At 36.8% G+C, this 27,334-nt stretch overlaps 1 protein-coding gene across 4 annotated transcripts in view; it reads right to left on the bottom strand.

Moving 5' to 3' along the window:
• The window catches only part of GABPA (GA binding protein transcription factor subunit alpha), a 76,027-nt gene that overhangs the window by 6,282 nt on the left and 42,411 nt on the right, over window positions 1-27,334 (bottom strand). For all 4 annotated transcript variants that reach the window (XM_072614896.1, XM_072614895.1, XM_072614897.1 and 1 more), the window contains 6 exons: window positions 26,363-26,447; window positions 21,310-21,555; window positions 10,675-10,869; window positions 9,474-9,533; window positions 8,379-8,519; window positions 7,919-8,111 (listed from right to left, as the gene is read on the bottom strand). In XM_072614896.1, coding sequence (XP_072470997.1) covers window positions 7,919-8,111; window positions 8,379-8,519; window positions 9,474-9,533; window positions 10,675-10,869; window positions 21,310-21,555; window positions 26,363-26,447 — 920 coding nt within the window. The remainder of the gene's footprint in view (window positions 1-7,918; window positions 8,112-8,378; window positions 8,520-9,473; window positions 9,534-10,674; window positions 10,870-21,309; window positions 21,556-26,362; window positions 26,448-27,334) is intronic.

The following is a 27,334-nucleotide window of genomic DNA, read 5'->3' as shown; positions in this document are numbered from 1 at the left end:
AATTTACGCACTTAATGAATAAATATAAAATAGCATTTTGAATAGCATATGAAATCACCCTAAGAGTTTCCAACATGTTTTTGTTAAGGTAGCTGTTGAAGGGGGCTCAAAGAACAAAAATCTTTGGGAACCATTCCTATAGATTCCTAAGGTCTTCATGTCTAACTATAGAATATTTCTCTCTTCCCATTAAAGTACTGTTTATTGGGACCCACTGTTGCTAGTCAGTCAAGATTTCTCACCTTCACCCTATTTCAATCTCACTACTTCCCTCAAAGGTCCTTTTCTTCCTGAGAGATTAGAAGAGTTATTTTCTCTTTACTGTTTACCACTGACTTGATAAGGATACATCATACATTCCCACTGATTTTCTCCCCTTGTATTTACCTTCCCATGTTCAGTTTAATCCCACAAAAAACATGATTCTGCCACAGGGCCTTTAGTCAATCACCAGCATTTACTAAGCTACTACTATGTGCCAGGAGCCCGGTTCAAGGCTGTAGACATAAAGAAAAGCAAAAGGTGGTCCCTGTCCTCCAGAAGCTCGTAGCCTAATAATGGAAACAGCAAAATAACTACATACGAATAAGACAGACGCAATATGAACTGTCGGCAACTTCAGACGGAGAGCACTAAGATTAAGGAAGCCTGGGAAAGGCTCTTTGTAGAAGCTGAATGAGAGTCATGTAAGCTGAGAGGGAGAGTTGTAGAGGAAGGTCCCAGGCATGGGGGCAGCCCGTGAAAACAGGACTGGGAGATGGACTGTTGTGTAGGAAGAACGTGAAGGAAGCCAAAGCACAGCTTGCACTTCTGTCTCTCTGACTAACAATGACCTGTGTTTCAGACCACAATGCTATGTGAACACTGAAAATGTACACGTTTCTAGTATGAGCTGTTGCTGAAATTTGGATACAACGTAACACTGAAAATCTCAAGAAAGCAGCAGAAGGACTCAAGAAGACAAAAGCTCAAGTCAGACATTCTTCTTGGAAATAGAGATTTTTGAGGTTCAACATGAAGTTCAAAGCCAGGAAGCAGGCTGGAAGTATGAGCAAACAAAAAAGATTCCCACCATTAAGAACTATTAATGGTGGCAGAGACGCTTAAGACACAAAGAAGAGAATGACAGGCAAAGCCACAAACACAAATATCTTGGGCACAAATCCAATGGGAATTTTTGGAGGAGTTTAAAAAAGAGAGAGAGCTAAAAAATTACTTTAAAAACCAAATGAGAACACTAAAGCAAGATATGGGAAAAGAACTAAGTGCCATGGGAAAAAAAAAGAATTAAAAAGGGAATTAACAGGTTGGCCCCAAAAGTACAAAACTTTACCCAGGCAACAAAATCCCTAAAAAATTAAAATGGACAACCAAGTAAAGGTATCTCCACAAAACAACAGAACTGAAAAAGACTGAGGTGAGATAATTTGAGAATCATTGGACTATCTAAATACCACATTCAAAAGAGAGAGTCTAGAAATATTTAAGAAATCATAAAACTACCTAGATCTCTGAGAACCAGAAGACAAAACAGAAACAGAAAGTATATACCAGTTAACTCCAGAAAGAAAACCCAAAAAAGAAAACTCACAGGAACATTACAGGCAAAATTCAGAACTTTTAGGTCAAAGAAAAAATACTGCAAGTGGCCAGAAGGAAAGAATTCAAGTTCTGAGGAAGCACAGTCAAAATAATATAATACTCAGCAGCTACCACTATAAAGGAACAGAGAACTTGGAATGTGATATTACAGAAGGTAAATGATGTAGGCTTACAACCAAGAATAACTTACCCAGTTAAACTCAGTATAATTCTGTAGATGAAAAAAACCAAACTTTTAATGAAGTAAAGATCTTCCAAGCATTCCTGATGAAAAGACCAAATGTGCACAGAGACACTGAAGTGCAAACACAGGTGCCAAGAGAAACATAAAAGGATAATAAACATGAAGAATTAAATAAGGATAAACAGCTTATATTACAGAGAAATGATACATCTGTGTCCCCTGATAACTCTTTCTATCACGAGGGGTCACAGAGAGAGTCTAATTAGGGAGAAGACTTGGGAGTGGTTCTGTTATGAGAAAAAGAAAGGATGTAGTGTGGGGGTGGGGACAGGAAGGAGAGGAAGGATGGGGAAAATTATCTTGCTTGATTGGGGTGTCCAAGTAGAAGTATATACAAAAGCAAAAACACTTAAACCTTACTCTCAAGTAAACTTGTCAAAGAAGGAAAAAATATATATACATACAGGGTTGGGTACAGAAATACATTTCACTTGACAGGGAAACAAGAAGGAAAGGGAAGAAATGAGAGGAAAAATAAGGATGGTACACTAAAGGAAGGATAAGTCCAAAACAAAACAAACTAAGAATTTCCAAAAATACTTATAGTTACTGAAACCCCTACTGTAAACCCTGGTGGGTTTGAATTGGACAAAATTCCACACCACAAAATTTGATGGTGGAGAACTGGAAACTGAGAAGGTGTCCATTAATTGGGGACTTTGTTAACAAATTATAGTACTGAATGTGATGGAATACTATTGTGTTATAAGAAATGATGGGAGGGGCAGCTAGGTGGGTCAGTGAATAGAACAATGGCCCTGTAGTGAAGAGGACCTGAGTTCAAATCCCATCTCAGACACTTGACACTAGTGAGGGACTGTAGGTAAGTCACTTAACTTCAATTGCCTCACCAAAAAAAACAAAACAAAACAAAACAAAACAAACCAACCAAACAAAAAAAGATGGGAAAGGGATGGTTTCAGAGAAATCTGAGAAGACTTGCAGAAACTGATACAGAGTGAAATGAGTAGAACCAGGAAAGTGATTTATGCAATAACAACACTAACATCAACTTTGAAAGTCTTAGAACTCTGATCAATAAATGACCAACCAAGATTTTATCTCCTAATAGAGGAATGTTGGACTAAAAGTGCAGATTAAGAAATCCTTTTGGACATGGTTAATGTGAAAATTTGCTTCACTACACATGTTTGTAACAGAAGTTCTGTTTTACTTTCATTCTAAATTGGGGAGAGGTGAGGAGAGAAGGTAGACTGTTGCGAACTGAAAAAGAATTAATTAGTCCTCTTTTTAGTTCATATGCATGTTCATTATTAACTAATTTATTTCTGAAATACAGAATTGCTTTGTGGAAAAAATAGAACACCTAGAAGTGCAAGGGAACTTGGAGATCACCAAGTCACTTTTACCCTTGTTTTTCTCTCCCAATTAAAGACAAAGGAACTGTCATCCCAGATAAACAAAATGATATGTTCAAGATCACAAACCCCAAGTAAGTTTCCCCCAAGTAAGCAGCAACAGGACCAATCCAGATCTTCTCTCCAGATGTGTGCAGAACCTAGACCCTAATATACAGTACAAAATCAGAAGGTAGGCTGAAAAAATTTATGAAAAAAAAACAAACAAAAAAAATCCTACCATGAAAAGCAATGCTCAAGACACAAAATCAGAAGAAAATGACTCCAAAAAAGTCTACAAGTAATGACTCAAAGGAAAACCTTTGGCCTGAGCACAAATTCAACTAGAATTTCTAAAAGAGACAAAGCAACAGTAAAATGTTTTTATAAACGAACTGAGAGCTGCAGAGGAAAATACAGGGCAAAAACAGAGCTATGGATAAAAAGGTGTGGAAAGGGAATTAACAGTCTGGCATAAGAACTACAAAAATTTGCCAAAGCAACAAATTCCCTGAAAATTAGAACAGAACTAATAGAAGATAAAGAGTCCACAAGACAATAAGATTAAAACAAAGTCAGAAGACTGAAAAAACAGAAAAAAAAGATTAGGTATCTCATAGCAAAACTACTGACCTGGAAAACAGACTGAAGAGAGATAAATTAAGGATCACTGGCTTACTCGAAAGCCATGATCAAAAAAAAGAGTCAAGATAGCATAAAAGAAAACTGCCTAGAACTCTGAGAAACAGAGAGCAAAATCTAAACAGAAAAAAATCACTGGTCACTTCCTAAAGCAAACCTTGAAATGTGAACTTACAGGAACATTACAGCCCAAAATCCAGAGCTGCCAGGTCAAAGAAAAAAATAATACAAACATTCAAAAAGAAAGTACTGTGGAGTCAGTCAGGATTATATGACTTAGCAGCCATCACTATAAAGGAATATTGAACTTGGAATATGATATTCTAAAAGGCAAAGGATATAGGCTTAAAGTAAGAAAAATTCATCTAAAAAAATTGGTAGAATCCTACAGAAAAAAATGGACCTTTAATGAAACAGAGGACTTTCAAACACTGCTGATGAAAAGATTATAACTACATAAAAACTCTGAAGTTAAAATACAGGAGTTACAAAAGTTGCACAAACACAAAAAGGTAAACAGAAATAAACAATGTTTTATAAAGGAGTAAACAAAGATGGCTTACATTCTAATATGGAGAGATGATATATGTGTCTCCTCTGAACCTTACCATCATCAGGGACCCTAAGAGGGAGTTTAATTAAACAGATGATTTTGGAGTGGTTATGTTACATTTTGATCTTAAGAGAAGAATGGAAAGGGAGGGGAAGGAAAATCGGAGTTAGGGAAAATGATATCCCAATTAGGGTGCACAGGAGAGATCCATCAGGCAAGGAAGGCTGGGAAGTGCGGGACACCTGACACCTGAATCTCACTTACTGGAACTGGTCAAAGGGGTGATGAACACACACACACAGACAGGTACAGAAATACATTTCATTCAATAGGGAGAGGGAGGATAGGGAATTAGGAGGAGGATAGGGAATTAGAAGACTGAAAGATGAAGGGAGTGATTAGTGCTAAACAAAACAATTTCCTAAAGATGTACAAAAACATATAGCTCTCTTTGAGGTGCCAAAGAATAGGAGTTTGAGGGGGAGTGGCTATCAGTTGGGGAATCCTCAAACAAGAACGGTATAAAAGTAAGAAATGATGAAGAGGATAGTTTCTGAGCAAGCTGGGAAGACTTGCATGAAATGATGCAGAATGAAGTGAGAAGAATCATGATAATAATTTATACAATGACAATAATATGGTAAAGACAAACAACTTCGAAAAAATTAGGGATGCAGATCAGCCCAATCACCAAGTATGACAATGAAACATGCTACCCATCTCCTGACAAAGATGAAAGATACAAAGAGAAGAATGAGTCATATGTGTACATGAATATGTGAGTATGTATATGTGTATACACACACACACACACACACACACACACGTTCTTTTAATCACAGCCAATGTGGAAATCTGTTTTGCTTGACTATGCATGTTAGCAACCCAGGTTTTCTTTCATTTTCAGTTGAGGAGACAGGAAATAAGAGGGAGAATAGATTTTTGCTGATTGAAAAAATTTTTTTTTCTATAATTGTCTTCACAAATACTAGAAGGAAAGACTTTTTTTTCCTAACTGCCTTCACAAATACAGGAAGGAAAGAAATATAGTTGGCAATGAGTCTGAAAAAAGTCCAGGAGTTTTGATGGTCTGTAAAACTCAATGAGTTAGCAGTGAGAGCTAACGCTTTCTTTTTTGCTTTAAGAGTTTTTAAAGTTTTCTTTTTCCAAGCAAAAGAAAGTGACAGTGACCATGTCCTAATAAGAATAGTTAAAGGAAAAATAGTCACAAACGAGAGGGCAATGTACTCTTTAGGTTTTCATGACATATTCCTCCTGGTGAGAAGACAAAACAGAAATAGAAAGAATCTATCTTGTCAGCAGCTGCATATCAGTGTTCATCCAGGTCATGACTACTGACCAAGGGTATCCTCAAGGCTCTATCCTGGGTCCTCTTCTCTTTTCCTTTTATATTATTTCACTTGCTGATCTCATCAGCTCCCATGGTTTCAACTATCATCTCTATGCAAATGATTCTCAGATATAGTTATCTAGCCCTAACCTACCGCTCTCCTGACCCCCAACGTCACAACTCAAACTGCTTATTAGACAATCTGGAACTGAATTATCTATTAGGCATTTTAAACTCAACATGTCCAAAACTGAACTTGCTATCTTTTTTCTACTACCCTCCCTTCTTCCTAACTTCCCTATTACTGTGGAGAATGCCATCTTCCTCCTAGTCACATAGCCTCACAACCCAGGTGTCATCTTTGACTTCTCACTCTCTCAACCACATTCCCACTCTCCCTCCTCCCCTTCACCATATCCAACTGGCTGCCAAATTAGTCATTCCTAACATCTTTTATATGTGTCCCTACCCTCCAGCCCCACTTCTGACAGTCAACAAGCCCTCATCACTTAGGTCCTGAACTACTGCAACAGTCTTCTGGATTGTCTCCCTGTCTCAAGTCTCTCCAAATCCCATCCATTCTCCATGCAGCTTTCAGGTTAATTTTACTGAAGAGTAAGTTGGACCATATCACCCTTTCCTCCAATCAATCAACTCCAGTGGCTCCCCATTACATCCAAAATCAAATATAGAATCTTCTGTCTGGCTCTTAAAACTTTTCATTATCTTGCCCTTTCCGATCTTCTCAGTATTTTTACTCCTTTTACATATCACCTCCCCTCCCTTCAACTCTCCAGTACCACTGGTTTCCTTACTGTTGCTCATACATGACAGGCCATCCCTTGACTCTTGGCATTTTCACTGGCTAGTCTTCATGCCTGGAATGATCTCCTTCCTCATTTCTACTCCTAACTAAGTCTCTGCTAAAATCTCACATCTTGCACGGAGCCTTTGCTAACGCCCCTTTAATACTAGGTGCCTTTCCTGCTGATTATTTTCAATTTGACAGGCATATATCTTGTTGTACATGGTTGTTTATATAATGTCTCCCTCACTAGACTGTCAGTTCCTTGAAAGCAGGGAATTTCTGTTATCATTCTTTGTATCTCCAATACTCCAGTCTCTGGTGAAAATACTTAAAAAATGCTTACTGACTGACTAAACCAAGACAGTGAAGGAATTTTGAATCCATTGTGTACAAGGACTGATAGCATGAAGTAGGGATATTTAGCTTAGTAAAAAGATGATTCAAAGATTGATGGAAAAGAGGGATAATGTGGTTTCAAGTATCTGATAGGCTATTATGTGAAATAATCATTAGACTTGCTCTGTCCTAACAGGACATTAGAAAATTTAATGCAAAAATTAAGTTTGATGTCAGGAAAAAAACTCCCTAACAATTAAAGCAATCACAAAATAGAATGGGATGCCTTAGGAAGTAGCATCTGTTCTTGAGAGGGTCTTCAAGCAGAGTCTAGATGGCCTCCTACTGGGTACTCTGTAGTGCTGATTCTTTTTTTTCATTATGGATTAGAATAGGCAGCCACCTTTAAACTCTAAAATTCAAAGTTTATATCATGTTTTATTTTTCTTTTCAATGACATAAATTATCTACATACTCCTGTCAACTACGCAAACAAGAAAATCTTTGCTCACTGTCAGTCATAAAGAAAAAAAATCACAAAAAACTAGCTTTGGTTTGTTGGCATCCCCAAAAGATTATATCTGTAAAAGTTTTGGTTTCATTTACAATAATAAGAATTACAAATACAATTATAATTTTAAAAAACTGGGTGAAATTTGATTTCCTAAAATTAAAGCAGATTTAGAAAGGATAACAATAAACCAAACAAACAGTTATATGTACCTCAAAAACAGTGATTTAAAATAATTTTAAAATAATTTAAAATAATTTTAAAAATCAGTTTATATGAAAGTATCAGTTTTAGTTTGTGTTGATATTTAAATATTTTAATAAAAGAGAAATAACGGAAAAGGGCAAAAATAGGATTTTAAAGAAACTATACAAATACTTTTTATAACATTTCTTTTACACAGCTGTTTTTATGTCTATACAATCCCTAATTTCTGCAACATAGTAACAGGTGAAAAGCAAATTTGAATAACCATTTTGTAAAATAATTCCAAAAATTTAGTAAATTATTTACCTTAAAGCCCGACTAAGCTTCTCATAGTTCATAGTAGGCTTATTTTTACGCTGTCCCCATTTTTGTGCTACCAATTCAGGCTGATTTAGCTTAAACTCTCCTTCGTCTCCAACCCAGGAAATGCAGTCTCGAGCATCTTTGTCAGTAAGAAGTTCCAATAAAAACTGCCATAGTTGAATCTGTCCATTATTTCCTATTCAGACAGAAATAGAAGCCACAACTATTATTCTCATATGTGGAACAAAGAGGAAATAAGTGATATATTCCTTTGGTTTACTATCTGCTAACATTAGCAATACAAATACTTGGTTACTATTTGAATCCTACTTGAGGGGAAATTCCACTTTCACTCTAAAGTTCATCTGTAGAAAATTCCCAGACACAATTCTAACGTACACATGTAATTTGGACAACACATTAGGAATGTAAATACTTGATAATAAATAAGGTGGGAAAATACCAGTTCTGTTTCCAGGTGAACTTCTATCCTCTCCAGAAATTCGTGGTGCTCTTTGTACTTTAGCTGTCTTTGCGCTACTGTTTATAACTTTAATGGTGGTTGGTGTGGTGGGCTGGACTGATGCTGGTATAATCTGAACAGCTGAAACATAAGACCACGGAGAAAGCAGTTATAATTTCCTAATTAAAGATATGCACAATATTCTGGGAAAACATACACGCACATTTATTTTAATTCCTTTCTTTTAACTTAGTTTTAGGAAAAGACTTACACTTTTATGACAGTCACAAGATAATTTGACAAGGAAAAGGATCCAGAGTTTTTAACATAATGATAACATATTTTACATAAATAACTTGGCAAATATTCAACTTGATTCTCCTTTTGAAAAATGAGTTACAATGATATATATGGGACTGAAACTGACACTAAAAGTCTGCAAAACCGAGATTAAATTATAATGGAAAAATGTTGAGCAATATAAATAAAAATATAGGACAACATAGTTTATATTAATTTGTGATTTTCCAAGTTAATATGTGGGCCACAGGAATCCCTTTATCTATACTATGAAAGGCAGTGTGAGGTAGTGGTTAAACAACTGGTCTTGGGTGTCAGCAGGAGCTCGGTTCAAGACCTCTGACACATACCAGGCACCTCTTAAAGATCATAAACCTCAGAGGTGCTGGTCTGTCTTGGTAGAGGAGGCTCCTCATGGTCAGCTTTCTACACCAATGACATCACAGGTCTGGCTAGGAGACAACAACAGTACTATCTTATGGCTTATTATACAGTAACTACACAATCACATATTCTGTACTTTTTCTATTTCTCAAGTATAGGAAAATTCTGTTGATCAACTATTCGAAGTAGTTGTTAGTATAACAAATGAATAAATGATTTAAAAAATGTTACATTTAGATATGGACTAGCAAGTAACAAACCAAATGAAAAACAAGGCTACATGCAGTAAATGATATTTATAAAGTTGATTCAAAAAGGTTTGCAATTTGATTTTAGGAAATAAAATGGTTTTTCTTCTAAGTGAGGAAACCATTTTAAACTGATAAACTATATATAGACCTAAGTACTCACGTTGATCAATGGTAACTGTTGCTATTTCACCCATGTGTTGCTCTTGGCTAGCCAATACATCTGAAGAATAAAGAAAAAAAATCAACATTTAATTTTGTTAAATGTAAACCCCAAATGAATAAGTAAATCTGAAGCCAAGTGTGTTTTCTGAAAAATGAAGAAAATACAATTAAAAAATTTAATGATGATTTTGGCTGCTGTTTCAAACAAGAGTAAATGATTATTTTTATTTTTTTGTAAAGAATAAATTATAACTAGCAATGGAAGAAAATTTCCATTACTATTACAAAAACATAATTTTAATAAACATAATACACAAACATAATTTTAACAAGCAGAAATTAACTTTGAGAACTATGGTTCTCTAAAAGTATATAACTATGTTAAACCATAGTATGACCAAGTATAAGATGAAGGAGTTGTTCAGTACCAATCAACAGCATGGCAATTACAGCACTGAAAAAGCTAATGTGATCTTAGGCTGCATTAAAGGATAATGTTCAGGACTGAGGAGCTGATAATCCTACTATGTTGTTCTCTACTCAGATGATTTTTGCCCTTTTTGTACCTCCATCTCTTAGATCAGTAAGTTCCGGGGACTGACACTGAGAAGCTGGAGAACATTCACAGGAGGGTAACCAGGATGGTGAAAGGCTGTGAGATCACACTACAATGAGGGTTAGTCGAAGACACTGGTCATGTTTGGCATAGAGAAAACTTAGGGGATATATAATAGTAGCCTTCAAATCTTTTAAGGGCTGTCATGAAAAGAAGGACAAGATTTATTCTACTTATCTTTGGAGGGCAGAACTAGGAGCAAAGGGTAGAAGATGCCAAGAGGCAAATTTAAGTTTGATGTAAAGAACATTTTTGGACAATTAGAACTTATTGAAATGGAGTGGGTTTCCTTTGGAAGTAGTGGGGTCCCCTTCACTGGAGATTTTCAAACCAAAACTGGGTGACCAGTTGCCTACTTTGTTGTAGAGAAGAACACTATTAAGCCAAATGGATTGGGTTAGATAGTTTCCAAGGACCTTTCCAACTCTAAAATTCTGCAAAATATCACACATACACACAAAAAAAATCTTAAAAGTTTGAAATGGCACTTAAGATGAAAATAAAAATTGAGATAGAATATTAAATAAAAGTTATAAAAGACTGAAGTTAACAAATTACACAATATATGATAGATTTAACATACATTTTCGAAGAAGCTCCAGATGACTCCACAGAATTTCGCCTCGTGGGACCCTCTGGAAAAAATCTTCTTGGTTGAGACTACACAATTCTCTTCCTGAAATGCTTAGTGTAGGTAGGTCTATATCAGTCATACTGAATTCTTTCATTACCCAAACTACCCAATGCAGGACTTGGTCTGTAGACCACTGTATGGGATCTAAAAACAAAGGAAGAAATCTCCATTAGTTAAAGCCTGTTTTGCTATACCTTATTCATATTAGATAGCATATGCTATTTCTTATAATTAAAACTTATCAACATGAAAAATAACCAGTAATAAAGTCAACCAAGATAAAAAAAAAATCCAACCCCTCCCCACCCAAAACCATGTAATAGTGAATAAAATGCTGGATATAGCCATCATTCAGGGAAGCAACTCTTGTGGAGAAGGAGACAATCATTACCAATTGCTAATCAATTTCTACATATAAGAAGGGAAGGGAAGGGAATAAGCATTTATTTTTAGTGCTTCCTATGTGTCAGGCATATATGCTACGTGCTTTTTACAGATATCTCATTTGATCCTCATAACCCTGAGAAGCAGGTGCTATTATTAACCTCATTTTACTACTTAGTAAACTAAGACAAATAAAAGTTAAGTGATTTGCTCAGGGCCACATAGCTACAAATTATTTCTGAGGCTGGATCTAAACTCAGACTGTCCAAATTCCAGGCCAAAAAATCCATCCTCTGCATCACCAGCTGTCCTAGGAAAACAAGGCTACACTAAGTAGGAAGGCACCCTAAGGAAGAGACCTAATGTATCAGGCCAAATATAAAATGATCACCTGTATCTTGATTATCATATTCCTCCAGACTCTGAGGGAGACAGCCCAGGACCCTGAACTCAAGAGCCTTGAAAATAAAAATGTAGTGTCCAGCCATCATCCTGGAAGGAAACACCTGTGAAAATGTAGCCTGGGATCTGCTCTGGCAGAGACTATAGCCATAACTACTTAAGAACTAGAAAAGAAAGTTCTCAGCACTATCAAGTAACTCAAAAATCAGAAATTGATGATTTTATCAATGGAAATAACAAGAAAGAAGAGGCAATAACATTTACTTTGATGCTGCATATTAAGGACAACATGGAACATTTCTACCTGCCTTGCAGCTGAAACCTTGCATATGTGTTGTTTCCACCCCATTAGAATGTAGCTACATGAGAGTAGGGACATTTATTTTTCTATTTGTATCTCTAACACTTAAATTCATGATTTGGATACAGTAAGTACTTAATAAATGATTTATTATTCACTTGGGAATCAGGAAGATCAAGGTAAATACTGCCTCTGGGCCTGTTTCTCATCTGTAAAATGGGGAAAAGATCGGTAATAGCTACCTCAGAGCTGCTCTGATACTTAAATGAAACAGTTGAAGTAAAGTGTTATAAAACATTATTACTAATTTTTAACTGAAATAAATTAGACTGTGATTTTAGAAGTCAAATATATTTTAGGGCTATATTTTTTTCCTCAGCTGGTTTTGGACCCTGCCCTCTCTCTCCCACCCTGTCCCCTCAACTATAATGCCTGATGGTTTCATTTAGTGTTATCAGTCATTTTAAAAGATGATCACATTGAAGAGAACATAGTAAATTATCCAAGCTTTAGAAGTCCACTTACTTTTTCAGGGCAATATAATGCTACTTGATGCAGAAAAAAAAAATAATTTACTAAGTGGATTCTCAGATCTACTTCTATTAAAATGTGAATAGCTGGGATAAAATTGAGACCCAGGCTCCCATGCCTGTTCAAAGACCATGAAGACTCCCCCCATCCCAATGCACCCCAGAGGACGGGAGCTGTAGCTGCAGAGCAGAATCAAGACCCCGGCCTAACATAGGGCCAGTGCCTCTGATCCTGGGTGGGGGCTTCTGGCCTCAGGAGTCAAGTGATACTAAGGCTGAGTGCGTCTGGCTAGGAGTACAGGCATTAGGAGACAAGAGGACTTGTGGGCTGAGATGGTCCTAAACTCTTTGGACCACTAGAGGGTGGAGGAGCAGCCCTTCCCTGCAGCAAGCTCCACCTCCACATCCTCCTCTTGCTCCCAACTAGCCAATGAAAATCAGAAAATAAATAAAATTTTAAAACAAACATCCCTTGGGGGCTGTGAACTTTACCAATCATTTGCCAGTCCCGTTTTGATTTTACTTTCCCCCACCTTTCCAATCTCAACCCAATAATTAGCCATTTCAATTCTCCTGTCTGCCACCTTGTTCTGTCACTGCTCGTCTCTTGTCAAATCTCAGCCCAGCCCAGTCTGCGATTCTCCTGCCATGTGCTACTTGTACTCCTACTCACAAGCTGCCAAACCCAGCTGAAGGGAAGTCTCACTAAAGTGCTGCCTGTGTACAATACAAATTCATGGTATCCAACCTCAAGTGGGTCTTCACTAAAGCAAGCTAGAACTTTCATTCTTTCCTAATTGGTTGCCTGTTTCATTTTCCACAGATGCTATTTCCAAACCTTCTCTTCTCCCTTTAAGACTCACACATCTCTCTTTATCCCCCTTTTGCCTCTTCAGCTTAGGATTTCATCCTTTATGTTACTGAGAAAACAGAAGCCATTCAACACAAGCTCCCTCTTTTACCATTCTCCATCTCAAAAATCCTCCTCTTTCCCTTAGTTTCTGATTAAGAAGTAGCCTTCCTTGCCAAGGTCAGCCTCTGTACCTGTGTGCTTGATTCCACTGCCTCTCATCTTCTCCAGCAGACTGAACCTTTCATCTTCAATCATTCCCTTCTCTTTCCAGAATCTTTAACCTCTCCCTATCTATCAGTTCCTTCCCTATTGCCTTCAAATATGCTCAGGTCTCCTCCACCCTGGAAAACCCTTCGCTTACCCTTTCCTATATGTCTCCTTCCTTTCTTGCCAATTTCCCTGAAAAAGCTGTCTCCATTTGCTGCCTCCACTCACTCTCTTCTCACTCCATCATCATACCTTCGCTATCTGGTTTCTGAACTCATCACTCAACAAAAACTGCTCCTTGAGACTTAAATGACACAGGTCAAGGGTCAGCTGGTTTAGTTCACTGGTGGCCCCCGATACTAAAAAGTCATGACATGATGATGCACCAACTCTTCTTGAGCTTTTGATTGTCACACCAGAATGATCAACACCAACAGAGGCAAGCTGTGCTCAGCTCAACTAATGCTGGATCTCTTTCTCCTCCTTTTACATCCTTTTACAACCTCACGTGTGGTTTAACTGCCATCTCTACGCAGGCCTAGACTATTACAAGCTTCAGTTTTCTATCACCAAATGCTTATTGGACATTTCAACCTGAATGTCTCAGAAACACCTCAAACTTGACATCCAAAACAGAATTTGCCACTCCCCCCTGGCCAAAGCCTTCCTTAATTCTGTCTAAGATACTACCATTCTTCCAGGTTACCAGTTTGTAACCTTGGCATTACCCCCAATCTCTCACATTCTGTTACCCCATATATCTATCTAATCAGTTGTCAAATTTTCCCATTTCTACCTTTACAGCATCTTTCATATCTGACCCTTTCCCTCCATTCACACAGTACCACTTTAGTTCAAGCCTTGAAGAGATTACTACAATAACCTCCTACTTAGTTTACCTGCCTATCTATAATATTGCCATCAAAATAATTTCCCTTAAAAATACATCTATGTGATGCTCCTACCAATCAATTCTAGTAGCTTCCTATTGCCTCTAGGATATAATATGAATTTTTCTGGTTAGCCTTTAAAGCCCTTCACCACCCAGCTCCAACAGATTTTTCCAGCTTCACTGGCTATTTTACCCAGTCCAGCCAAACTGGCCTTTCTTTGTTCTGCATACGCTGACAGGTCGTTCAGCTCCCAGTCCCACACTTTTACACTGGTCACCTCATACACTCATAATGTCTCCCTTCAAGATGCAACTCAAGTAACATAATCTGTGCAAAGCCTTTCCTCACCCCCCAAATGCTGGTATCTTTTCTTGTACTTGATAACTTTAGATTTATTTAGTATGTATTCACTTTACGTTTATGCTACACATGTTTTAAACATACTTGTTTTCTCCTCTATAAAAATGTAACCTCATGAGAACAGGGATTGTTTCATTCTTTGGATTTGTATTACTAGAGCCTAAATGAGTGTCTAGCAAGTAGCAAGAACTTAATAATTGCTTGCTGATTAAATCCAACTTTTATCCTCTTTTGAAACACATGTTAAGTGACATTCATTTTCCTCAAACTTAGTGTACATCTAGAAGTAAAATCAAACTACCGGGAAACTAAGTAAGTTATCTTGTCTAAAATGGAACAATTTAATGCTTTCTTTAAAAAAAAAAAACAACAAAACTATTCAAACCTTGCCAAAAACCATTTCTGCTGTTAAAACATTAAAATTTCTTAAATGTAAAATACTTATGAATGAACTCTCATTTTACATCTATTCAGCTCCCATATAAAGCTTTACTTCAAATTCTAACTTGGACCTCTTTAATAGTAAGAGTAACATTTCATATAAACAATGACATGGATTCAGCAAGAGGAAAGGGAGGTAAGCCTAATGGGGAGAGTTAAGAAAAAAATTTGGCTGACATACAAACAATTCAATAAAATAATGCAACATTTAAAATTTGCTTATTATGTGTAAAATACTGAAGATACAAAAATCCAAATAAGAGATGCTTTGTTCTAAAGAAACTACTGGGCAAAGGGGGCAGTATGGTGTTCTAGGATTTGTAAACAACTTTTATGGTAGGTAGGTAAGTTGTTCAAGTGGGTAGAGGGAAAGCAAGAGATAGGGAGCAAGAGATGTACTGCTAACTACCCTCAAGATGAACAGTTTCTGAAGGAGCTAGGCAGCAGAGTAATAACAGTGGAAAGAGGAAAGCTGGTCTTGCTCTAGAAAGGGAAATGAAAAGGCCAGGAAGATGGAAATATATGCTGTGAGAAAAAGCATTACAGTTCATTTAGCTCTATCCTACCCTCCTCCCCATCCCCTCCATTTTTTTCAACAAAGGTAAAACTGAATTTAAAAGATTAGAAAACAACAGATTAGATATTTTCTCCAAATTACACAGCAAAATAAAGCAACTTGTTTCCATAGTCCAGGATCCCAGATCCAAAGGAAAGTAAAAAGAAAAAAAAAAGACAAAAGCAAAACCCAAGAACTGACACTCACTGCCTCTGAGCTCCCTCAGCAATCCTCCATCTTTCATGCTACTGGAAATGAGGATGTACCAGCAGACCCAAGGACATGACACAGGATTACTTCAATACCCATTCCTGTAACCTGTTCTCCCTTCTCTCTTTCTGGTCCCAGATACCTGGGCTCCAGTCTGGAGAAGTCTGCTTGGGCTTTGATAGCCAGCTTGGCCACGGCCCTTAGGGAAGCCTGATGGGGACTGCAACCCAGAGCTGCCACTAGGAAGAATGCAGGCTCTGAAATGCTGGTGCCAGGGCAGAGAACAGGGAAGAGAGATAACTAGGACAGGACACCGTATGTGTGGGGAGTTGAGAGAAAGAGTACAGCATCCAGCTGGGGCCATTTCTGAGATGCTTTGAGATTCAGCTCTCAAGAAAACTACAATCAGGGGAGAAGGAGTTAGGAAGTAATGAGAAAAAGGGTAGAGGGAGAAGAAACTGAAAATACCAAAGATTTCAGGAGAAAAAAATCTCAAAAACCTTGAATATAAATGGGTAACTTGACAGAAAAAACAGTACCAACAGAAGGAAATATGGCTTCCAGATCAAGTAAATGAGTTCAGGCATTTATGAATATACACTTCAGAATAAAGAAAATTATCTAGTAGAGGACCCTGTGAAATTTGAGGAGAACAAGAGAAACGAGACTTATGAGAACAAAATTTATGTCCTGAATAACAAAAATAATAAACAGAAAAAACCCAGGAATCTGCAATGGCAAGCCTCACCAAAGAAACCAAAGAGACAATAGATTGGGAATGCAAATATGCAGAAGTGAAGGAAAACCCAGAAGAGAAGCAAAAAAAAAAAAAACCCAAACAAAAAAAAACCCTTAAAAAAAATGCTCACTATGCAAGCAAAACATATGCATCTCAAAGATATGACAACTTAAGGATTGTAGGTCTCCAAGAAGAACACAACAGGTCAAAAGACAGCCACACTATAATAAAGGAAATAAGAGAAAATGAAATTCCAATTGAATGAATTCACAGATTACACCTCCAGAAAAAAAAAGACTCAAGGCTGGAAACTCCAAGACACAATGGGTTAAATTTAAATTTAACCCTAAATAGGGTAAATCAACACAGAAAGTGAGTTGAACTATCAGGAGAAAGTTCTGCAAGCCATCAAGGGAAAGACCTTCAAATACAAAGGAAAGAACATCTGAACAACACAAGACTATTTTGTACCCACTAGAAAAAGGAGGGATGGAATACTGTGTTCCAAAGAACACTGGGGGGCTCAGGATGAAGCCCAGAGTGATCTATCCTGAAAATGTGGGTTAACTATATAGGACAAAAGACAGACATTCAACAATAAAGAATCTGAAACATTTTTAGAAAGAAAATGAGTTGAAGAAATTATTTGCTCCTTGAACACCTCAAATAACAGAAATGTAGCAGGAATGAGTAACTGCAGACAGCAACAGTGTAACAATAGAAAGAGCCATAAGAGATATCCTTCGAAAAGTACAAGAGATGGAAGTGAAGGCAGAAATCTGGTAGTGGTAACAGTGAAGAGGTGGACACAGGGCAGTACAGACAGAACCGGAGGACACTCTGCCTACTGGTGAATGCTTCTTTTGTCGGGGGAGGAGAGCAGAGGAATAGTGAGTGAGCAGGAGACAAATCAAGGCCTAGCAAATAAAGGAAAGGGGACCCTGTATTCTTAGAAAGACAAAAGTCCACAGAGGCGGGAGATAGAGAGGAACATCAAAAAAAGAAAAGAAAAGATGCTTTACTTTGGGGATGGCAGGAGGTTCCACTGATGAATGCTCTTACAGGGGAGGGAAGATGAAGGTCTTACACTATGTGAGGGCCAGGGGATTTCGGAGGTGAAATCTACTAATCCAGGTTAAAGAGAAGCTGAAACCCTTGAGGGGTTGGTGGAAAATAGCACCTGGAGGAGTGGGAGAGCATAGCCAAAGGGAAGAGACTTCCAGGCCAATGTAAAAGGTCAATCAGGGAGGGTATAGATGGGGTGGGGGGTGAGGAACAACAATACTGACCTCTCTCTGACACCTGCCATAACTGGCACTGTTCTGAGAATGATGCATAATGGAAAAGTGGAATAAATGGGGTAAGACTCATGGCTTAATAGTCAGCGGCAGAAAGCACCTAGAGAGCCGAGTCTAGACTGCAGAACCTGGAAGCTTTGATTGTACGAAGTACATAGAGAAAAGAGACACTGAAGAATTATAGGAGTCATAAATCAAAGAAGGAAAGTCTAGAATAAACAGAAGGGGAAGATCGATAATAAAAGAGAGTGAGAGGAATCCTTTTTGGAAAGGGGTGTAAAAATGAATTTTTTTTAAAAGGCAAAAACCTTCTAATAAATAGGTCTAGATGAAGGGAAGGAGAAGTGGGAATCTGCTTTACTGAGAAGAAAAAGAGGGGAAAGAAATATACCACCAGACAAAAGCAAGAAACTAATAAACAAAACCCTTAAGAAAAAGGGATAACAAATGAGAAGAGGGGATCAGGGGTAAGGAGAACAGAGTCAGTGGGAACAGGGTCATCCTAAAGAATATAATACTATGTTTATAACAGTAAAGGAGGAAAGTCATCACTTGAAAAAAAACACCAATTTTAGATAGACACAGGAAAATATAAACCTAACTTTTACCACTTTAAATGTGAATTGACTAAACAATTCAACAAAGCACAAAAAAGCAAAACATGGTTAAGAAAACAAAACCCTACAATCTGCTGCTTGCAAGAAACATTTAAAAAAAACCCCAAAGACATACACAAAATAAAACTGGAAGGATGGAAAACAATTTACTATGCAATGGCTAAATCCAAAAAAGCAGGAGTTGTATCATCATGCTATTAGACAAATCAAAAACAAACGTTCAAAAAACAAAAGGGAATAAACAAGGAAACTATTATTACACTGAAAGGAATCATAGATAACAAACCATTTGCAATAATAAAACTATACATTTAAAATGCCTTAGCATCCAAATTCATACAGAAAACATTGAGCTTCAAGACAAAGAAAGTAACAAAGTAATGAAAGAGAACTCTCAGTTTTGGAAAAGTGCAACAGAAATATAAACAAAAGAGAAAATAGGGAACTGAACAAATTTCTGGAGAAACTGGACTTAAAAGGCTCATGGCTTATAATCAAATAGGATTGACACCAGGGATGCAAGGATGGTTCAACTTTAGAAAAATAATTACCACAATTAACCAATCACTACACTATTAAAAACCAAAATTATATATTCATCTCAAAAGATGCAGAAAAGGCTTTGACAAAGTACAACACTCTTTTATTCTAAAAGCCCTACAAAGCATAGGCACAGAGAGACCTTTTTTTTAATATCATAAAAAGTGTCTAGCTAACACCAAAGGCAAGCATCTTGTGCAGTTTGGATACACTAGAATATCTTTCAGTAAGTACAGGAGTCAAGTAAGGATGCCCACTCTCTCCACTATTGTTTGATATAGTACTAGAAATGCTAGTAATGGCAATAAGACAAGAGAAAAGAATTGAAGGCATATGGATAGGTAAAGAAGAGATGAAATTATCCTTGTTTTCTGATAATATGACGATTTAAGTTGGAAAACCCCAAGGAATCAGAAAAGGCACTATTTGAGACAATTAATAGCTTTGGCAAAGTTGCAGGCTATAAAATGCAACCTCAAAAATGAACAGCATTTCTATATAGTAACACAAAACACACAAAAAATGAAAAGAAGGAAATGAGGAAAAACTGGGACGCTAATACATTGTTGGTGGAGCTGTGAACTGATCCAACCATTTTGGAGAGCAATCTGTAATTATGCCTAAAGAGTTATGAAACTCTTTATACCCTATGACCCAATAATACCATTGTTAGGTCTGTTTCCCAAGGTGATCAGGGAAAAAGGAAAAGAACTTACATGTTCTAAAATATTAGAGTAACTCTCTTTGTGGTAGCAAAGAACTGGAAACTGAGGGGATGCCTATCAACTGAAGAATGTCTAAACAGTTGTAGTACGATTGTGATGGAATACTACTGTGTTGTAAGAAATAATGAGCAGGTTGATTTTAGGAAAACATGGAAATATATGCATGAAACAATGAAAAGTGAAATAAACGGAATCCAGAGAATGTTGTATATAGTAACAGCGATATCGTACACATAGTAAGGCTTCACATATACATTTGTGTTGGTGACCTCTAATGTGAGGTGGGGAAGGAGAGGAGACAGTTTTGGAACTTAAAATGTAACAAAAAAAATTTAAATTAAAAAAATGAACATTTCTATATACCAAAACACAAAAAAGCAGTAATAGGGAAATTCATTCCAAATAACTACATAGAATATTTAGGGATCAATGTCCCAAAGCACACAAAAGACTTTTTAAAATTCAATTACACAGGGCTCCTTAAAGAAATAAAGAAAAACTTTAAAAGTAGAGGGACTATTTAGTGCTCATGGCTAAGCCATATCAATATAATAAAAATCACAATACTACCAAAATTAATTTACACTTTTAATGCTATAGTTATCAAATTATAAGGAGAGACTTTATGGAGCTTGATAAAATAATAAATTTATTTGGAAAAACAAAAGATGTAGAATATCAAGAGAAATAATGAAAAGAAAGATGAAGGGGGAATAGTGTTTTCAGACCTCAGACTATTGTGGAAAGCAACAGTCATCAAAATCATCTGGTAATTATTAAAGAACAGAGATCAGACAAGAAAGATTTGGAAACAACGGAATTCAATAATGCCGTATTTGATAAAGTGCAAAACACATGTTACTTAGGGAAAGTTTCCCTATTTGATAAAAACTGCTGGGAAAATTAGCAAACAATTGGCAGAAATATTCCTAAAGATATATGGTCAAAGGATATGAACAAACAGTTGTCAAAAGAAGAAATGCAAAGTATTAACAATCACATGAAAAAGTGACCCACATCCCTAATAAAAGAAATGAAAATCCAAACAGTCCTGACCTTTCACCTCACATCTTGCAAACTGGCACAAGAAAGGCACAAAAAAGGCGTTGCAGGAAGATGGGCACACTAATACATTCTTGGTGGAGCCTTGGAATGGTACTATAATTTTGGAAAGCAATTTGGAATTATGCAAATTAAGTGGCTAAAATGTCTATATTATCTAAACCAAAGATTCAACTATTGGGTTTATACTCCAAGGAAGCCACAGATAATAAAAAACAAAAGTCCTCATATTCTCCAAAATTTTCATAGCAGCATTTTTTTGTGATAGCTAAGAATGGGAAACAAAGTAGATGCTCACTGATTAGGGAACAGTGAAACATATTGTGGTACATGTCACTTTTTAAAATTAAAAAATATATCTCTGAATAAATATATACACCATTTTAGTCCCTTTTAAATAAACATACTTTCCAAATAAAAGTTTTTAAAAATCGGTCATCAATACGTTTTAATATATATGTTTTACCATAGGGTATTCCAAGACGTTCTTGTTCTTTCCTGTAGCCTTCAAGAGCAGCGGCCCATCTTGTCACTTGCTCTGAGGTTTCATCTGAAATTGTTGCAATATGCTTAGTGCCATCAAGGGTTATTACTTGAGCTTCCTCCACAAGATGTGCTTCAGCTTCAGCATGGTGGGCATCTGGGTCAATAACAACTTCAACAGTTTCAGCAGGTTTAACAATTTCAAGGATATTTAACTTGGGCTCTATCCCTAAAAAAGGAATGGAAAAACATTTTTAACTTGACAGAAAGCAATAAGTTATTAAAATAATATTGTTTATTTTAAATTCTTACAAATATCATACAGCAAAGTGCTGTTATAATATTTTTGAGCAAATATCCAAATTTCTCTCAGCACATAACAGTTTTTAACAATAATCAATGTTTGTTTTAAACCAGACCTGTGATTTTAAGGGTATAGGGAGTTCCAAATTGTTTCTTCCAAGACAAAAAAGTACCGACTTTGCAATTTTTACTTTCATAGAGCTGCCTAAGGTACTGAGAAATCAAGCGACTTGCCTACGTTCACCCAGTCAGTATATGCTGGAATCAGGGGTATGCTGGTGTACATAACAACTGGTTCTCCAAAAACACCTAACACACTTTTACATTTATAATCTGCATTATTAACACATTCTTCATTACACTAACATTTTCTCCATCACTTTTTAAAGTCTAGACAATCAAAAAAAGATAATCAAGCCCTGATTTTTAATCTTTGCCAATTTTCAAGCTGTAAATGCTCACCCTGAAAACTTAGCAATCAGCTCTCAAAAACCAGAACGATTTGGTTCCAGCAACCCTGGTCACAACTCAAATTTCCCTGACTCCAAAGCTGATTCTCTATCCACTATTATATCATGCTTCTTGCCCTTATAATATGAAATGGTAATGATTCACATACAACATTGCCTAACACGTTTAAATTTTCATACCTATGAACAATCTTAGCATTTCTGAGATCACAGGGCAAACATATATGTGTGTGTATATATATATCTACATATATGTATATATATATCTACATATATGTAGATATATATATATATATATATATATATATATACATACATATATTCAAAAAGTCGTACTTTAAAAAGATGTTTCATTACTGAAATTATCTTGGATGCTGCCCCTAGTTAGAATAGGCAGTCACCTAGAAGGACTCCGAAGTACATTCTGGTGATGTAAAAGGGAAAAAAAAGATTGGGAACACAGTCTGTTGCCTAAGGATGGCAGGCTTGATTAGAACACCCAAGTTCAAGTTGACAAGCATATAATAAAGACCTAGTATGTGCCAGGCATTGTGAAAGGGGCTGAAGATACAAATAAAAGCAACTAATAGTCCTTATTTACAAGAAAGTGACAGTGTAATAAAGGAGAAAACATGCAAAACATTATGTACAAACTAGGTACTAATGGAATATACTGAAACTAGACACAGACCGAAGATCACAGATCACAAGGTGCTAAGAATTAGGAGGACTGGGAAAGGCTTCTTGAAGGTAAAATTTTAGTGGGGACATGAAGAAAGCCGGGAGGCAGAGATAAGGAAGGGGAGGATTCCATGCTTCTTTACTGTCACTGTGGAGCAACTAGTGAAATTGTACCAAGTTGGGTGATGGAGTGTTACGTGAAAAATAGTGAGGAGGCCAGCATCATTGGATCACACAGTAGATGGGAGGGAAGAGGAAGAGACAGAAGACTGTAAAACTAGGAAGGGGTCAGGTTATAAAGAATTGTGTAGGCTAAGAGGATTTCTTATTTGATCCTGGATGTAAAGTGAACCAATGGAGCTGATTAGCAAGGTGACATGGTCATACTTGTGCTTTAAGCAATAATGATTTAGAGCATTTTTTCACATAACTATTTTGATTTCTTCACTGGAAAACTGTCTGTTCATAGCCTTTGAACACCTGCTTTAAGAAGATCACTGTGAGAACTAAATGGTGGATGGGCTGGTGTGGGAAGGAACTTGAGGAAGTGAGATCAGCCAGATGGGACTAACCCTGGATATTGGCATTGTCAGAGGAGAGAAGAGCACATATACAAGACAATGCAAAGGCAGAATCAGGACTTCACTAGACTGAACAAGGGAGGTGAGAGAGAAGAGTCAAGGATGACATCTGGTTTGGGAGCCTATGTAACTAGGAGGGTGGTGGTACCTTCCACAGAAACAGGGAAGTGAAGAAGACAGAAGGGTTTTAAGCAAAAGCTGAGTTCAGTCTGGGGCATGTTGATTTTAAGATGTCTATAGGGCATCCAGTCTGAAATGTCTATAAGGTAGTTTGATAAGTAGGACTGGAGATCAAGAGAAGTTAAGGCTGAAAATCATCTGCATAGACATAGTGTAATTAAATTCATGGGAGCTGTTGAGATAATTAAGTAAATTAGCATAGAGCTGTGATCTAAGAACCACTAGGGATCCCTGAGACCCTTTCAGGGGGTACCTCATGGCAAAAACTAAAATGTTTTAACTTCTAATATGGTAAAAAATCAACAGCTAAAATCCATATAAACAAAAGCTCCTTTCACCTGACTAATTTTTCTTAAGGTAACTGTACAGATATCCTGACCCCTAAAAGTTTGAGGATTGGTAGTATAGAGGCAAAAGAGAAGAATCAGGGAAAGCCTTCAGGGATTACTTATGGTTAGGAGATATGACTTAGATGAAAATTAAGCAAAGGAAACTGAGAAGGGACAGGTAGGAAGAGAAGCAGGAGAGAAAAAGGGAGGAAAGAGCATTGAAGAACAGAGGGTGATGGTCTCAAAGGCTGCAAAGAAGTCAAGGATAAGGATTAAGAAAAGGCTATTATTACATCTGGCAATTAAGTGATCATTTTTAACTGGAGAGTTTCAGTTAAATGATGAGGTTGGAGTCAAACTAAAGACTAAGCTGGTAAAGCTAAGAAGACAGAGGAAAGAAAGTAGAGGCACAGATTGTAGATGGCCTTCTTAAGGAGTTTAGCCATGAAAGAGGGAAGAAATACAGGACAATAGCTGGTAGGGATGGCCGGAGGAAGTGAGGGTTTTTAAGAATGGGGGAGACATTCCCCCAAAGTAGAAGTGGAGGCCGGGGCAGCGAGGGAGCAGCAACTAAATGACACTCTAAGTAAGGGCGTATGTGTGCATGCACATATATACTTTGCTTCTAGCATGGTTTCTGATGGCACAAAAAGTACTATTTATATTGTGGTAATATCAGTGGCCTGTCTTTGTCCTGGACCTCCTGAAGTATCTGCCCAGAAGTAAGGTTTATAGCTTGCTAATTATTTTCTAGAAGAGCTGGACCAATTCACAGCTCCACCAACAGTATACTTGTCTCCTATGGGTTCTTTAAAATGGATTGTTCCATCTTTTATCATCTTTTCCAATTTCATGGGTGTAGAGATAAAACTTTAAATGTTGTTTAAATTGATATGTGTTATTCTTCATGATTTGGATCAACTTTTCACAATGTTTTTAATAGTCTGTGAGCCTCTTGAAAACTATCTGTATATATTCTTGATCCTCCATGCCCCAGCAGCCTTTTCATGCTAGAAAATCCCTCTACATTCTGTGGTCCCATCCCCAGCTGAAGATAGCTAGTGGAGCAGTGGATAGAGTTCTGGACCCAGAGTGAGGAAGTCTTGACTTCAAATCCAGCCTCAGAGTCTTATTAGACATGTGACCCTGGGCAAGTCATTTAACCTCTGTTTGATGGTTCCTAAAAATTATAGTGCACATTTAGCAGCTATTTCCTAATCTGGTATCTGTTGGCAGTTTTCAATCAAAATATAATATAGCAAACTTTTTGGTAAGAAAAACAAACTCACGTTGAATTAATAATGAAAATCAGTCTTGAAAGTAGTTAAAACTTTGCTGCCCAATTAATTCTTTAAAATTCATTTACGTAACTTATAAAGACCCCAAGTCTGTTTCTCAGCAATACCTAAGATAAAGAGATTTGAGATAGCAATATTTTAAAGTTATGACTTCCTAGAACATATTCAAATCCCATTAAATCAAGCCTTCAACGGCTCTTAGTCGTCTGATAGAATTACTGAGCAACTCTATTTTTCAGAAAATTGTCAAGCAAGTCAGAAACAATGACCAAGTGTTTAATATTTATTACCAAGCCTCAGTTTGTGATATAATTTTTAAATTATGTTCAATTATCTAAAATAAAAACTAAATTATCTAAAGTAAATCAGATTAAGAACAATCAATATGTGGTCATTCAATAAAAAATATGAAGTGCACATGATATGTCAGGGACTGATAAACACTGGGGACACACAGAAATGCAAAAGATGGTCCCTGTTCTCAAGGAGCTTGTAGTCCAATGGCAGAGATAACATGAAAGCAACTTTGTGCAGTCAAGCATCATACAGGATAAATGTGAAATAATCAGCAGAGGGATGGGACTAGAATTAAGGTAGATGAGGAAAGCTGCCTGTAAAAAAGGATTTTAGCTGGGACTCAAAGGATATTAGCGAGGTTAAGAGGCAGAAATGAAGAGGAAAAGGAATGCTAGGTATAGGGGACATTCAGAGAAAATTACCAAAATTGAGAGATGCAATTTCTTATTTGAAAAACACTAATGAGGCCACTATGTGGCAGGGGAGAAGAGTGTACGGTATAAAAAACTTGCAAAGTTAGGGGGCAGGCAGATCAGGAAGGTCTTTTCCAAAAAGAATTGGAATATATTGAGAAGAGGAGGGACATGACCAGATCTTTACTTTAGGAACATCACTGATTTATTACCTAAAAATAAATTCACCTAAGAGTTGGTTTTTTTTTTTAAGTTTCCTTGACATATGCAAAATTCAGTTAGGTATAAAGTATTAAAACTAAAGCATAAGCTCATTTTCTGTGAAAACACTTAAGTACTTTCAGTGATAACCTCTAACTTGTAAATCAATTACTAAATAGTCAAGTAATATGGTTAAAACAGTATTTAATAATTAGGATTATGCCTGACATATAACAGTTGCTTAATAAATTTTTTTAGTTGAAAATAATTTAAGAATACTAACCCTGATAAGAGATGACTTGTACACTAAGTTGAACAGTTCCATCAGTCTTTACTCCTTGGTCAAATAAACTTCGGTCTGGATCCAGCTTGACATAAGTATAAAATAATAAAATGTTATAACTTTTTAATCTTTAAAATAAACCAGTTTACTATAAAGAAACAGGAACACAACAACCATGAGTAATTGGGTATTAATACATCATAACTATGGCTTAAAGGTTACATAGCTAAATGTGACATTCAATTTTTATGCAAAACTAAAAATATTTTAACTGCTGGAGCAAATATTAAGATTAAAGGATCAAAAATGTTAGGAGCATAGATTTTAAGTTGTAAGGGATCTCAGAGAAGCCCAGAGAGGTAGTAAGTAGCAGATTCAGAATTCAAACTCAGTTTCTCTCACTCCAAATTCAACACTCTTTCCATTGCCCCATGCTGCAAGATCAAGTTCTCCCTACCTTCTGGTTTCTTTTCTGCTGCCTATGAACACCCAAGTCTCCTTCACCCTTAAAAAATCCTCATTAGACTCTCAAGTTATCTTTCTTTGTCTGTCTTCCTTCTCACAGTCCATCTGCTATAAAAAGATGTCTACACACATTGCTTCCACTTCCTTTCCTCTCATTTTCCACCATTTGCAATAAAGGTCAGGAGTGGGGAATCCCCAGCCTTAAGGCCACAAATCCTTGCTTTGTTCAGTAAAACTTGGACTCAGTCAAAGGGCTGCACTTGGGGACCAAGAGGGCCACATGTGGCCTTGAGAGAGCAGGTTCCCCCCATCCCTGATCTAGGTTCTAACTTCATCACTCAATTAAAACTCCTCTCTCCAAATTTAGTCTCTTAATTGTCAAATTTAATAGTCTCTCCTCAGTTCTCATTCTTTTTAATCTTTTCTGTTTCATCTGAAATTGCCAATTTCCCTCTCCACAATACTTACATTCTTCTTTACCCTTTATAATTCTCTCTCGGGGACCTA

The sequence above is a fragment of the Notamacropus eugenii genome, chromosome 5 (assembly GCF_028372415.1).
Source record: "Notamacropus eugenii isolate mMacEug1 chromosome 5, mMacEug1.pri_v2, whole genome shotgun sequence".
Lineage (NCBI taxonomy): Eukaryota > Metazoa > Chordata > Mammalia > Diprotodontia > Macropodidae > Notamacropus > Notamacropus eugenii.
This window is presented reverse-complemented; position numbering and strand designations above follow the sequence as displayed.